Source organism: Oryzias latipes, chromosome 21 (genome assembly GCF_053564925.1).
Source record: "Oryzias latipes strain Hd-rR chromosome 21, Olatipes_Hd-rR_3.1".
NCBI lineage: Eukaryota > Metazoa > Chordata > Actinopteri > Beloniformes > Adrianichthyidae > Oryzias > Oryzias latipes.
The window spans coordinates 13,108,780-13,122,702 of NC_136257.1; the positions used below are offsets into that span (position 1 = coordinate 13,108,780).

The window sequence follows — 13,923 nt, forward strand, 5'->3', positions numbered from 1 at the left end:
CTACCTATTCTTCACTTTCTGAGAAGTTAAAGTCCCACTCCGATCATCTTTTGATCTATTTTTCTGTGTTGTTTTCTAGGACATAGTTTCTGCAGAGTGACAGGCGCTCATTAGAAATTCACCTCCGAGTCGTGGGCACATAGCAACCCTGTTCTCATTCGACTCCCTGTTGCTGAGAGCTTAATGCGGGGAGCTTATGGCACGCCCAGCGTATTTTCTACACAACAAATGAATCCTTTTTCAAATGGCATTTCTTCATCTTCTCCTGATTCACAACGATTTGAATAAAAAATACAAAGAAATGCTCATTTGAGCTTATTTTTCTTTATATACATCCTTCAACATCAGAAATATGCCACAAGAACATGTTAGAAACACCAAAAACACGATTTACATCAGAGTGGGTCTTTAAACTGAATATGCACTCTGCTCTGAGAGGATTTTTAAATATCTTCTCAGCAGAGTCAATGCAGTACATGTACAGTTTTAATGGCTCCTTCCCTCACTGATGATCTCCCAAAGACAAATAGTGTGTGTTTCAGGCTGTCTTAGTTTGAAACCATCTATTTTTGTGTGAAAGAGTAAAGCCAGCTAAACAAAGGACAGCTTCCTGACTGGGATTTTCTTCCTCCCCTTCATATTACAGATCCATTCAATAGATTTGGTTTGTCAGTGAACGTAACGCTCACTGCCATCACGCTCCATCATTATAACTTACTGTATCAGAGTGGCTCTTTCAAAATACTGAATGGCGTTCTCACAGAACTGGGTATCCAAGTAGTAAGCACCCAGCCATGTGATCACGTTGATGTTGGAGGGAAAGTACCTGAAAGACTGAACAGCATGTCAGCAACCTCTCACTAACCAGGGATTCATGCAGTACATAAGCGCTCATTAATAAGTTTGTAGAAAGAAAGGAATTGAGTTTCTACCTCAGAATAATAGTGTAGAGCCTGGGACTTCTCTCCCTCATCGTTGTGCAGCTTTCCCAGCTTTGCGAGAATGTGTGGGTCAGTGGGAGTCACGCTGATGACCTGCATCAGCCACTCGATTGCCTGCTGTAGATCTCCCAGCTGCTCATAGCTGACATCAAAACATCAAGGGCTAAAAAGAAACGCATGTGAAACTGAATAGAAATGCAACTTCCATGACCTGAAAGGGATCTTAAAACAACCCATCTGTTTTAGAAAATATAAAAAGACTTTTAAAGCCTTTCAAACTGATTTTGACAAAGATACAGGTCAGCTATCTGACACATGACTTGGTCACTGTTCCTCAGAATGGCATTAAGCTTCAGGAAGCAGTCCAGGGCATCTTCAAGGCGGTTCAGTCTCTTATAGGTCAAACCTGAAGTCAATTAAAGGAGAAAAAAATTAAGTTTTAGGTTTCCTGAAATGCTAACATCTTAAAACTGCATCATATTTATTAGTAAGAAGAAATACATTTTTAGTTTGATTCTAAGTACTTAATCTCTCAGTCATTTGCTTTTCCAGGCTCCTGTTAAAATAATAACCCCTCTTATGATTCCATTTAGAACAATCTTTGAAATTAAGATTATGGATGGATAGAGCTTTTTTAACAAGTTCTCCTTTGTAGAATCAATTAAGTTCTAACCCTCTATCCTATTCTATTCTATTCTATTCTGTAAAGCCGTAATTGCCAATGTGGTGCAAAGCAGAGTAGACAGAAAGTTTGGATCACGCCATTAAAAGATCCTCCATTACCTTCTAGCTGTGTCTATGAAACATTTAAAGATTTTTTTTTCCCATTTTTTTACATTTATTGATCACTGCAAAAAATTTTTAAATGTTCATCTTTAACTTACATATTATCTTAAATCATAAAAACCTCTTGAAATATCACATGACGTTAAAAAAAAAACTTTAAAAAAATTTAAGAAAAGAAAAACATCTATTGTTTGCATTTTCCCCCAAAAGTCTGCTTTAGAATGATCTCCTATTGGCTCCTATTGATCTCCTATTGGCTGCAGCCGTTAAATCTGTTGTTAGAAGGCAACTTCACAATGATCCCTAAGAAACGAACAGCAGGTTTTCTCTAAGCTCAGCAACCACAATAATGTGGAAACAGATGACTATGAAGTGGGTGAACGCCTTAGTCACATGCACTCGTACGGGCGCTGACCTGTAGGGGTGCTGTGGGTTTTTGGGTTGTCTAGGCCTGTGCAGGGTCACAAGGGACGTCATGGAAGTAGAATGTACCATTGCTGTGTGTGTGGTAAGTGTATTGTGAAGTACTCTTAAGGACAATGTCAGTTGCCCACACTAATGACATATGAATGATGCTGTCGTACGGTGGTGCACTTATATCACACTCTAGTCAATAGTAAGGTATGCAAACTGGCTCATTACTGAGCGTGAAAATCCAGCTTGCAAGAGCCATGTAGTAGAAACATAAGTGCCATTAAGATGCCCTTTAGGATGTCCTCACACACTAAGCTCTGATTGTCTACTTTCCTTATTCCTAACACACAGACTGCTCAGAAGGAGCGCACACTTATCACATGAACAGCACTAATGGGCTCTTTGTGCAGTGCACAGGTTTTAGTGAGCTTGAAAAAATTAAAGATCTGGACATCAGGCTTGCGTCCAACCTATATTACCCTTACATTTTGTTTAAATGTTCTACTACCTGACACTCTGCAGCATGCCCGTTGCAAAAAAAATGTGCATGAAAGTTTTCTCTGTACAGGCTGACTGAAAAACTTCCTGCGAGCCACCTGCATGTCCTGGACAGGTTTGGCCATTTTTCATTCGCAGACAGCCTGTATCTACCCGACTAAGGCGTTAAGAAAAGACGTTTAGGCTGACAGGAGTCTTTCTCTAATCTGGGTGATCAAAAATATGTATCACAAACAATGTATGACAAACAGAAACTGCTGTGCCATATTTCCGTACTCATCATTATGTCTTTTGGTAATAAAGGCTGTAAACTGTTTCAACACAAGTCCACTTAGTTATTATTGAAATGAAGTGAATTGTCACTGTTTTAGTTCTCCATGAAGAGCTCCAGTATTACCCAGGTTGTAAAGGCCTTCAGTGCAGGAGGAATCATTCTTCAGAGCTTCTTTGAAGAACTCTGCAGCCTTTTCATAATCCTGCTTGACAAACACTGTATTTCCCTTATTGACGAGAGCAGCAGGGTTGTAGCGGTTAGCGTTCATAGCAAGATCTGCGTATCGATCAGCTTGGTCGTAATCTTTCTCCTGGAAGGGGTCAAACAGGTTACAGAAACAGAGAAAACGATTAGATCCCCACATAAAAAAACACTTTTGATATTTAAAAAGACTTTTACCAGGAAATAGATGAAGGAGAGATTTGTAGCTGCAACGCTCTTCACTCTGCTGTCCTTTTTCTCAAAAGTCTTCAGTGTTTCCACTGCCTGATTACACAACATACAACAACCAGTTGATCAGAAACAGGGTTTTTTTTCTTTTTTTCTCATCCAGATGAATTTGATTAACAATATAAACCAAGTATGAGCATTTTCCCTTTTAGATAGATCTTCTACAACTAGAACACCAAAAGAATGAAAGCTTCTAAACACATCAGCATATGAAGAGAAAACTCTTCTATAGTTTACTTGCAAAAATTTAACAAACACTTCATTTAAAAAAAAATTAAAAATAAGATTTTATTACGTTCCTACTGTCAAAATAGATTTTTTAAGATATTTCTTTCAAAACAGAAATTCCATTTCTAACAATTTTATCCACTTCAAAAACAAAGTCTACAATGGAGACATGTTTTTGGTTCTTAAAGAGCAACAGTTGAAATGTTCACAACCTTAAAATTGAAAATTGAAGCATGTTTTCATCCAAACTCCATGTTTTTTCTTTCTCCTATGAGGTGGATGACCAAATCACTCCATGCCTTCTGGCCCTTGTGTCAAATTTTAGAACCCTTTGAGGCCCATAAGCCAAACGGTTCAATCAAATCCATTCAAACCCACTGAGTCATTAGTCAACTAAACTTCTATTTGATCATTTTTCTCATTCAAAACCAGGTTTGCTCATTTTACTAAAAGATTTGGATCAAGGAAAAACTGATGAGTTACTTGTGAATTCCTATTCAAGCCTTTATTTATGGGTTTTCTGCACTCTGTCACTCTGGCTTCCTCCCACAATGCAGGTTAATTGGTAGTGCTAAAGTGTCCCTAGGTGTACATGTGTGATTGTGTACGGGAGTGCTTGCATGCCCTGCTCCAGACTATCGACCTGTTCAGTTTGTACCCCGTCTTCGCCCAACAGAAGCCGGGACAGGCAACCCCCGTGACCCCGAAAGGGATTTTTGCATAAAACAGGCCTTTACCCTTTAGCAGGTATTCAATATTTCATTGCAGGATGGTTGGATATTTCCTATAATGTAAAAATAATTTTACATTTCTTTTTTTTATCAAAAAGTAATATAAGACACATATTTTTCTGCTCACTGTTATGATCTATGATAGTACCAGAGCATCTATGTAAATATTATTGCCAAAAACAGCAAACAATAAACTAAACGGATAATTTCAACGACTCTATTTCATTCTGAACCATTAAAGATCCACTTCAATCATCGTTTGAGCTATTTTAAAACGTTTCCAGTGATCTTTTAATTTGGGGGTTATTTAGCCAAAATAAAAATAAAATGGTGCTCTATTCTGGAACATAGTTTTTGTAGAGCAGCAGCAGTTTATTAGACATTTGTGGGCAGGACCTTGGTGTAGAGCAACCCTGCCCATCATTGAAAAGATACATTTTTTTTTTGGAAGTCTGGATGGTGTGCAGAAATCCTTTAGCTTTTGTAAATAAATATATAAATATAAATAAATAAATAAATAAACTACATCTTGTCTAGGTGATAAATCCCAACAGCTTAAAGGAGATGATTAATGCAGAAGGCAGACATCCCTCATTCTTTTTCATCCAGTTGGGAAAGAAATGAAAAAAACAAAACAAAGACTTGAAGCTGACATGGAGGAGAAAATGTAAACTCAGGAGCTTTGATCAACAGTTTTGTGATGAAAAATTAAACAAATGAATTGTGGTTGTATCAAATGACAGTACTTGAAGAAGAAAAAAGAGAACAACTGTCTCAACCCTCAGCCGACCCTCAACTCACTAGTGAATTTGCCAACCGCATCAACTGTTTACAATAACACAGCAAGGAAACTCAGAATGAAATTCAAAATTCAACATTAAGGTTTTAAAAAGATTGAAGCTTTGGAATTTTTGTATTGCAACAAGCATAACAAGAGTTACGACACATAAATGTGATACTAGGAATTTATCATTGAAAGTTGTATGTACTGTAGTTCAGTGGGATTTTGCCATTTATTTGATAGATTTTTCACATTGTTTTGACCTTTTCTTTGCATTCCTTGTGGATTTATACATTTTTATTTTGCCTTTACATGTTTGATTTTTTGTTTTTAAAGATAAAAACTGTTTGATTTTTTTTTTTGATTTTTTTTCCAGCAAAATATGCACTAATTTACCATTTGGCATTGAGGTTTTGGACAGTACCAGGTTTATTGTGAAATTTCTGTTTAGTATAATCACAAACATATCAATAAATTCATAGAGCAAACTGTAAAGTAGAAAAAAAGATCAAAAAGGGTTAAAATAACGAACACAGTGCGATCTACTCCGGTCATCAAATACATTTTTGGTCAGCTGGAGAACTAAGGCGCTAAACTGACTCACCTGGTTGAAGTCCTTCTGTCTGAGGTATGTAATGGCTTTGTTGATCTCCAGATCGTTGGCAAGCTCAACATACTGAGAAGCCTTCACCATATCCACACACCTTAAAAGCAACAATACACTTTACTTTTAATGTAACACTTTGCACATATTATTTACATAATAATAACACTGATTTACCAAAGGTTTGTGTGTACAAACAGCACATGTAAAGGCGAGATGCACGTTCACTGACCGCAATGAGTCAATTAAGCGGACAAAACAGCATACAAGTCAAGCAACTCCACACCAACAGTCACGGACGTCTCCTTCCTTAACGAGCTAAATTACTTTTATGCTCGCTTCAATAGCGACAGCAAGGAGACGGCCACCAAAATCTCACCCTCAGCAGACCACCAACCCCTTAAACCACATATGTCAAACTCAAGGCCCGGGGGCCAAATGTGGCCCTCCATGTCATTTTATGTGGCCCCCGAGAGCATAAAAGTTTTTGATTTCTTAAAATAAAAAATAAAAATTGGTGTGTATTTATTCATATCTAGGGGGAATCTGCCTTGAAATATCGAATTGGGCAACTAAACATTATGACTCAAACACTGTCCATATAACCTAACCTGACAGAATCAAATTTAAAAGGATTTATGCTAGAATAACAAGCAAACATATGTTTTCTATGCAACTGTGATTGTCACTTTCAAAAATTATAATAAATAAATAAATTAGTTGTTTAACATTAAGGAGTAGTTACATGTATGTTTCATTACATTTAGTTACATGTACAAGTTATATCCGGCCCTTTGAGGACAGCCGCTATACTGATGTGGCCCTCGGTGGAAATGAGTTTGACACCCCTGCCTTAAACTCACCCCCTCAGATGTCCAAACTGCACTGAGCCGGATCAATGCACGCAAGGCTGCTGGCCCGGATGGCATTCCTGGACGTGTGCTTAGGGCATGTGCAGAGCAGCTTGCAGGGGTCTTCACAGACATTTTCAACCTGTCCCTCTCCCAGGCAACTGTGCCAACATGTTTTAAGTCCACATCCATTGTGCCAGTACCGAAACACTCCTCCCCAACGTGCCTGAATGACTATCGCCCCGTGGCACTCACACCCATCATTCTGAAGTGCTTCGAGCGACTGGTCCTAGCACACCTCAAAGACTGCCTCCCACCCACACTGGACCCACACCAATTTGCCTACTGCAGAAATAGGAGCACAGAGGATGCAGTATGCACAGTGCTGCACTCTGCACTCACACACCTGGACAATAACAACACATATGTTAGGATGTTGTTTGTTGACTTCAGCTCAGCATTTAACACCGTCATTCCCTCCAAACTGACCACAAAACTTGGAGACCTGGAAATCAACACCTCCCTCTGCAACTGGATTATGGACTTTCTGACCAACAGGCCTCAGCATGTTCGGTCAGGTCACACCCACTCCACCACCATCACACTTAATACTGGCGTACCACAGGGCTGAGTGCTGAGCCCATTCCTCTACTCCCTTTACACCCACGACTGCAAGCCCGTGCATGGATCCAGTGACAACGATGAGACTGCCTACAGGGAAGAGGTACAGCACCTGGCCACATGGTGCGCTGACAATAACATGCTCCTTAACACCAACAAGACCAAGGAGCTCATTGTGGACTTCAGGAAGAAGAATGGAAGCCCTCATGACCCCATCCACATTAACGGGATGGTTGTTGAACGTGTTTCCAGCTTCAAGTTCCTGGGAACCACCATCTCGGAGGAACTGTCCTGAGCCACAAACACCTCCAGCCTGCTCAAGAAGGCTCACCAGCGTCTTTTCTACCTCAGGACACTGAAGAAGAACCAGCTGTCTTCATCCATCCTGGTGAACTTCTACCGGTGTGCGATCGAGAGCATCCTAACGAGTTGCATCTCAGTCTGGTATGGGAACTGCTCAGTGGCTGACCGCAAGGCACTGCAGAGGGTGGTGAAAACTGCGCAGCGCATCACAGGGACACCACTTCCTCCTCTTGAGGACATCCAGAGGAAACGCTGTCTACGTCGAGCTCGCAGCATTCTCAAGGACTCCTCTCACCCTGACCACGGACTGTTTAACCTCATCCCCTCCGGGAGGCGTTTCAGGAGCCTCCGGACAAGGACCACAAGATTCAGGAACAGTTTTTTCCCTAAAGCTGTCTCCTTGCTGAACTATTCCCTCTGACACCCCTAAAACACCCCCCACACCACCATAGACTCCTCCCCCTCTTCAACACTCTGAATTATTTACTATTCACAACAAGCAAAAACAGTAACTTGTTATTACTTGCACTACTGTCTGTTCATCCGGGAACACTGTATAATCCATCTGCACATTGTAATATTTTCTATGTACTTTACTGTCCATTGCAATACTGTAAATTATGTTCATAGTTCTGCCTATAGTGTTCATACACTTTTACATAGCCCATCTGAATAGTATGTTCATAGTACACCTATCTGTATATCGTGCTTATAGTATTAATATCTGTAAATTATGTCCATAATACTTACCTGTATAGTTATTGTACATACTATAGACCTTGATTCTGTACTTACTGCTTATTGCACTTCTGGTTAGATGCATTTCGTTGCCTTGTACCTACATGTGCAGTGACAATAAAGTTGAATCTAATCTAATCTAATCTAATCTAATATATAATCCATGTATGCAATAAAAGGGTTTTTGGCAGTAAGTGAACTAAACTGGGAAGATTAATGCAAATATCTAAATTTATAGTGCACATTATGGGCTTTCTGAAACATAAGTCAAGTCCCCTAACCATACAACTAAACTGAAGAAATCCTGCTGGAAAGTGAAACAACTTGATACATCATAGTTTTAATGAGATATCGACAGAGATTATCTTTTCTGCTCATGTGAATTCAGTGGAATGACAGATGTAAATCCTATTGACACATCAGTCAGTGTTTCTCAATCTTTTTTGAACCGAGGTTAAATCTATTCTTGATAAAGGTAAAAGGAAAAAAAGAATTTCTGTAATCTTACTTAACAATATACAGTCATGGTACACATTAGTGTGCTATGGCACACTGGTTAAAAACACTGACATAGGCTTTCAGTAATGCTTCCATAGTTTTGAGTTACTGGAGGAGCTAAAGGCTGACTGTTCATGGTTATTAAAGCCATTTATTACAGTTTTTCAAATTTATTATTTCCTGGCTTTAAGTCAGACCTTTTTCAAAGGTCATTCATTCATTCATTTTCTTGACCCTTTTTCTCTTTCGGGGTCACGGGGCTGCCGGAGCCTATCCCGGCCACTTGTGGGCGAAGGCAGGGGACACCCTGGACAGGTCGCCAGTCTGTCGCAGGGTAGAATGTCCACAAACACACAGCCATTCACTCTCACATTCACAACCTAGGGACAATTTAGAGTTGCCAATTAACCTATGAAGCATGTTTTTGGACGGTGGGAGGAAGCCGGAGACCTCGGAGAGAACCCAGGCATGCACAGGGAGAACATGCAAACTCCACACAGAAAGGTCCCCTGTTGATGTTGTTTTTTCATGTCCCCCAGCCGGGACTTGAACCAGAGGCCTTCTTACTGTGAGGCAAGAGCGCTAACCACTGTGCCACCGTGCAGCGGCTGCAGAATGTGTTTTAGTAAAATTGCATCTATTGTGCATATTCTCTACTCTTCTTTGCATTTATTTATTGTGAGCAATTCATAGCACATTTTCTATACTGCGTGGTCTTAGTCGGTCAGCAGCAAATCTCATTTAAACAGCACAAATAATCTTTGCACAGCTTTACACAACTCAAACCAGGCCATAGATGCACCTTAGACTGAATTTTGCTTCATGGCCAATGGCTTCAATTCAACCTGTGAGGGGTTTATATGAAGAGAATATATTAGCTCTACTCATATTTTATCATGAAATAGTTGAAGTGTCATAACATTAACATTTGTATTTAAAAGTTAGTTATTCTCATTGATGCGTAAAAAAAAATCTAAATATTGAGAAATTAAAAAAATTAATTGGTTCCCACATAAACAAAAAAAACTCAAAATTAAATTATTGTTTGACTTTAATGCAGGGGTGTCCAAACATTTTGCAAAGAGGACAGATTTGGTGATGTAAAAATATGCAGGGAAGATTATTCAGGCCAAATCCAAATGTTGTAGGTGCATTTGGAGCTGTAGTGCTGTCCCAATTTATTTTTGTAAGGAAAAGCCGTAGTGACTTAGGCCGGTCTATCCCTCTGCCGCTAGGTTGATCCGTGTCGCGCGGTGCCATGGAAGAGAAATGCATTTCTTCATGTGGGTGTGCTCTGAAGCACAAAAGTTTACATTTCAATGTAAGTACTGACTTTTTGTTTTTGGATGACTTTTTAAAATGATAAAACCAATGTTGTTATGTATTTTCTGAGCGCTAACGTGGCTCACCTGTGACTATTCATGACGTCAATTTGGGGTAGAGTTGTCTGAATTTAAGGAAGCTATTTTTCCACAACTCTCCGCTTGTAAGGTAAAAACTGTAGGTGTAGGGAGAAGCCGTAGGCGTAGGGGAAGAATTTGGATTTGGTCCAATTCGGTCTTCCAGTCTTTGAACCATTGTAATAACATTAAATGCAAATGAACTCCTGAATTTCATGAAAACTTTCTTCCAATGGCATTCTTTACATTTCTTCACAGTAAACACAAATAAACCTAAATACAATTCAACCCAAACTACTGGGATTTTCATACTTGAGGAACAGAAATAAAAAGAAGAAATAGTCTGTTGGGAAAAACAAACCTTTCAACATAGTTAAATTAAGGTTTAAATGAAAATAATTCATTATTTCATCAGTTTTTTAGAAGGACCACTGTGCCTTTGATCAGAAAAACAAATCAATCTGGGCCCTGAAGGTCAAGTAGCTCTTCGCTGACCTTCATTACATCATGCACTCTTCAAAAAAAAAAAATCTGTACCTTTTGTTGTAGGCAGAAGACAGAAATTCAGACCTCACTACTTTTGCCTCCAACTGTCGAACTTTCTGATGAACTGTTTTCCAAGTTTCCAGACCACAATGTTACAAGCCAGGCGAACATTGGCAAACTCTGGCTTCTGCTCAGGTCAAATGTTCTCCAACCCTTTTCATCACGTAGTCTTTAATAAATTCCCAATCAGTAAAAGGTTTGCTGAGCTGCCGCAACCTTGTTGCTTTCATTGAGGCATCTTCATTTGCCTCACAGGTTTGTCAGAAAACACTGCTGTGCCGTTAAAAGACTTTCTAGTTTTTGCACTGTTCTTTCTGTCCCAGTCAGGTTTTCCCAGTTAGCACGTCTCATCTGGTAGTCTTTCTTGATGTTAAACTGCTTGAAAACAGCAACAGTCTCTTGGCATGTTAGGCAGACACAGCTGTTTCGCATGTCCACTGAAAAACACACTCCAATTTTCACTTGTCCTGGAAGCAGTGGCCCTCACTGTCAACTTGCCTTTTTTTTATTTACATTTTTCACACATTTTAGAAATGGCCTAGAAGGGTAACACAACAGTGTTGCCACAGATTTACAAATTTGAACATAATTTAGCCAATCAAAGTAAATAATTTGGACCTACAGTTTGTAGAACCTGATGGTGGCCACATATTATTGATTTTATGACAGGAGCTTCAGGGCTCAGTGGAAATTTGGAACCCAGGCTATATTAGGTCCAATGGTCCAGACTTTGGACATGCCTGCTTTAACGTCTTTTTGAATGTTTTCTACAAACTTCTACTAACCAGTCAAATCCACTGGCAAACGAGGTCTCAATGGCCGGGGCGATGAGCTTGGCTGCGGTCATGATGTACTTCTCTGCCTGGGCTTTTCTGTGAACAACACAGGAATGGACATTCAGTTGGTTCACTTGGCAACAAACTTACAAATTTACTGGAGTTTTTCTTACTTGTCTCTTTCCATTTGGTAAAGCTTATCATTCTTAATGGCATCAATGACCATATTTGTGCTAGAGTCATCCTGAAAGAACAAAAAGGACACGCCTCAATGCAGAATGCTAAATTCACTAGATTAAGAATGTGTGCGTTACACAATGATTTTGTTGCATGGAAAAAGAGAAGACAGTGCACAGATGTGAGTAAGCAGTCAAACAGGAAGCCAATTGCTTTTTCCAGTCTTCAGCAGAGGCCAAACTGCTCCAACAGGAAAAATAAAAATCCCACTCAGCATTTGGCAGGTCTTCCTGACGACAGGCCTGTTTGCTGGCAAATGCACCAACACCATTATGTTCAGGATAGAGTTTCTCATGATAATACTTTTTTCTCAGTTCAGCACAGAGTGAAACCACAGATGAAGGCTTTTTCAAAGTTTAAACATAGTTTTAAAGAGAGGGGGGTTTGTGTTAAGAGAGTGTTAAGGATGTAAAACGATCTAATGTGACAAAAGAGTGAAGCTATGGCCATGCTAAACTACTTAAATAAGCGTGTTTCAACATTTCACAGTTCAGACAGTAAACAGCAAAAACATGAAAATCGTTCAAATTACTGCAGAAGTCAGCAAAAGTAGCAAAGCCACTTGACAACTATTGCATCAAACCACTTCTGCTCCACATTTACCTTAATTTAGCATTTATTTGAAAGCACAAGTACTATTTGTGGATTATTTTTTTCATAGTTGGAACTAAATTCAGGTATTAAGGGGTTAATGTTTTTTATGCCCCTTAAAAAACTGCTTTATGTGATTCAATTGTGCAAAATCCCTCTTTCTCCTTGCTTTAGGCATGCCTTGATATACTCATAATCTCTGCTTTAAAACCTTTCTCCTCCCAGTCCAGCAGCCTGCCAGCCAAGCAGCCTGCCAGCCATTGTCCAATCGTTCAATTGTCATGAGGTGAAGTTTTTCCCCCCCGCCAGCTGGAAACAAATGTACCATTCTCTAAACTTTATAGATATCAGCTGACTGACATTGACTTTAGATGAGAACTGGATTGAGAAATTAACAGCTATTACTCATTATGTTTGTCAGAATCACTGAATAGCTCTACTACCTTTTTTACGATGTTCTTGCTAATCCTAATTTTTTTCATGATAATTCATCTTTAATTGCAAGTAATTGAAGTTATAAACTCACCAATCAGATGCCTGAGTAAAAGTATGTGGTCTCACGTCAAATGTTCGAAATGTTTGACAGATTTAGTGTGGCCTGCTTTTGAGTGGTAGGGGTGTGGCCTTCCAACAAGCTCAGTCCTGCTTGGACCGGGCATAGAAATTATGACTCAGACCAACTTGGACCAATCACTGCCTAATGACGTCGTCTGGCTCCAACATGACAGTGTCTGCGTTGCAAAAATAAATGGCAATTGAACTAACTTCATATAATTGGAGCTTGAAGTAAACCGTTATCTATCGGTGACGTCACAGTCACTCAGTCCAGTTCTCAGATACAGACAATGCTAACTAATCAAGTTTTAATGTGATGTTTTTTTTAACTAGGTAAGTGGTGGAGGATCTTGGCAGGTAGATGCCAGATCAGATTTTTCTGTCACCACTTTTTACTTTACTGAAACACACAGACAGACCGTCTAATGACTTTTGGGGATGACAAACGCAGTAAATATGAATCTAACTGCGAGTTGATACTGAACTCAACATCAAGTGAATATGAATGTTACCCACAGTGGCTGGAATGTATTTGTCCTCGTCATCTATTCCCAGAGGAACAGAAATGAGCATCTGAAAGGCCTTCTTCATCCCCTCCCTGTCTCCAGTGGCGTAGTTGCACAGCACAAGGTTGTAGCCCGTTGTGATGTTGGGACTCTCTCTCATAATGTGCTCAAAGGACGTGATGGCATCTGAATACTGGCCCATCCGCAAAAACACCACCCCGATGTTCTGCATGATCTTGATCCTCATTTCTTTGTGAGCGTTGGAGATCTGATCCAATGCCATGCGATAGAACTTGATGGCTTTTGGGTAGTTCTTCTGCTGGAAGTAAATGTTGCCCATGTTGACTTTCAGACGGCCTGAAGGAGAAGCACAGTTAATATGAGTGGAAACTGCAGAACTAAAGCAAGGACTGACATTTATAAAACAAAAGCCAAATCTGTTAAAGATTACTTGCCATACGTTTTAACATCAGTTTTTGAAACCTGATTTGTGCAATTTTAAATTAAAATGGATACAAGTAAATTAGGGGTTCAAATAACTACAAGGAAACAACGGTTATCATGAAAGTAAAAGGCATAAATCACAAGTTTGTC

General features: G+C 39.5%; 1 protein-coding gene across 6 annotated transcripts in view; it reads right to left on the bottom strand.

Moving 5' to 3' along the window:
- The window catches only part of ift88 (intraflagellar transport 88 homolog), a 29,333-nt gene that overhangs the window by 10,173 nt on the left and 5,237 nt on the right, over window positions 1-13,923 (bottom strand). For all 6 annotated transcript variants that reach the window (XM_020713214.2, XM_011489446.2, XM_020713213.2 and 3 more), the window contains 9 exons: window positions 13,340-13,686; window positions 11,614-11,684; window positions 11,450-11,536; window positions 5,708-5,807; window positions 3,313-3,399; window positions 3,037-3,223; window positions 1,239-1,347; window positions 933-1,083; window positions 719-834 (listed from right to left, as the gene is read on the bottom strand). In XM_020713214.2, the coding sequence (XP_020568873.1) occupies window positions 719-834; window positions 933-1,083; window positions 1,239-1,347; window positions 3,037-3,223; window positions 3,313-3,399; window positions 5,708-5,807; window positions 11,450-11,536; window positions 11,614-11,684; window positions 13,340-13,686 (1,255 nt within the window). The remainder of the gene's footprint in view (window positions 1-718; window positions 835-932; window positions 1,084-1,238; window positions 1,348-3,036; window positions 3,224-3,312; window positions 3,400-5,707; window positions 5,808-11,449; window positions 11,537-11,613; window positions 11,685-13,339; window positions 13,687-13,923) is intronic.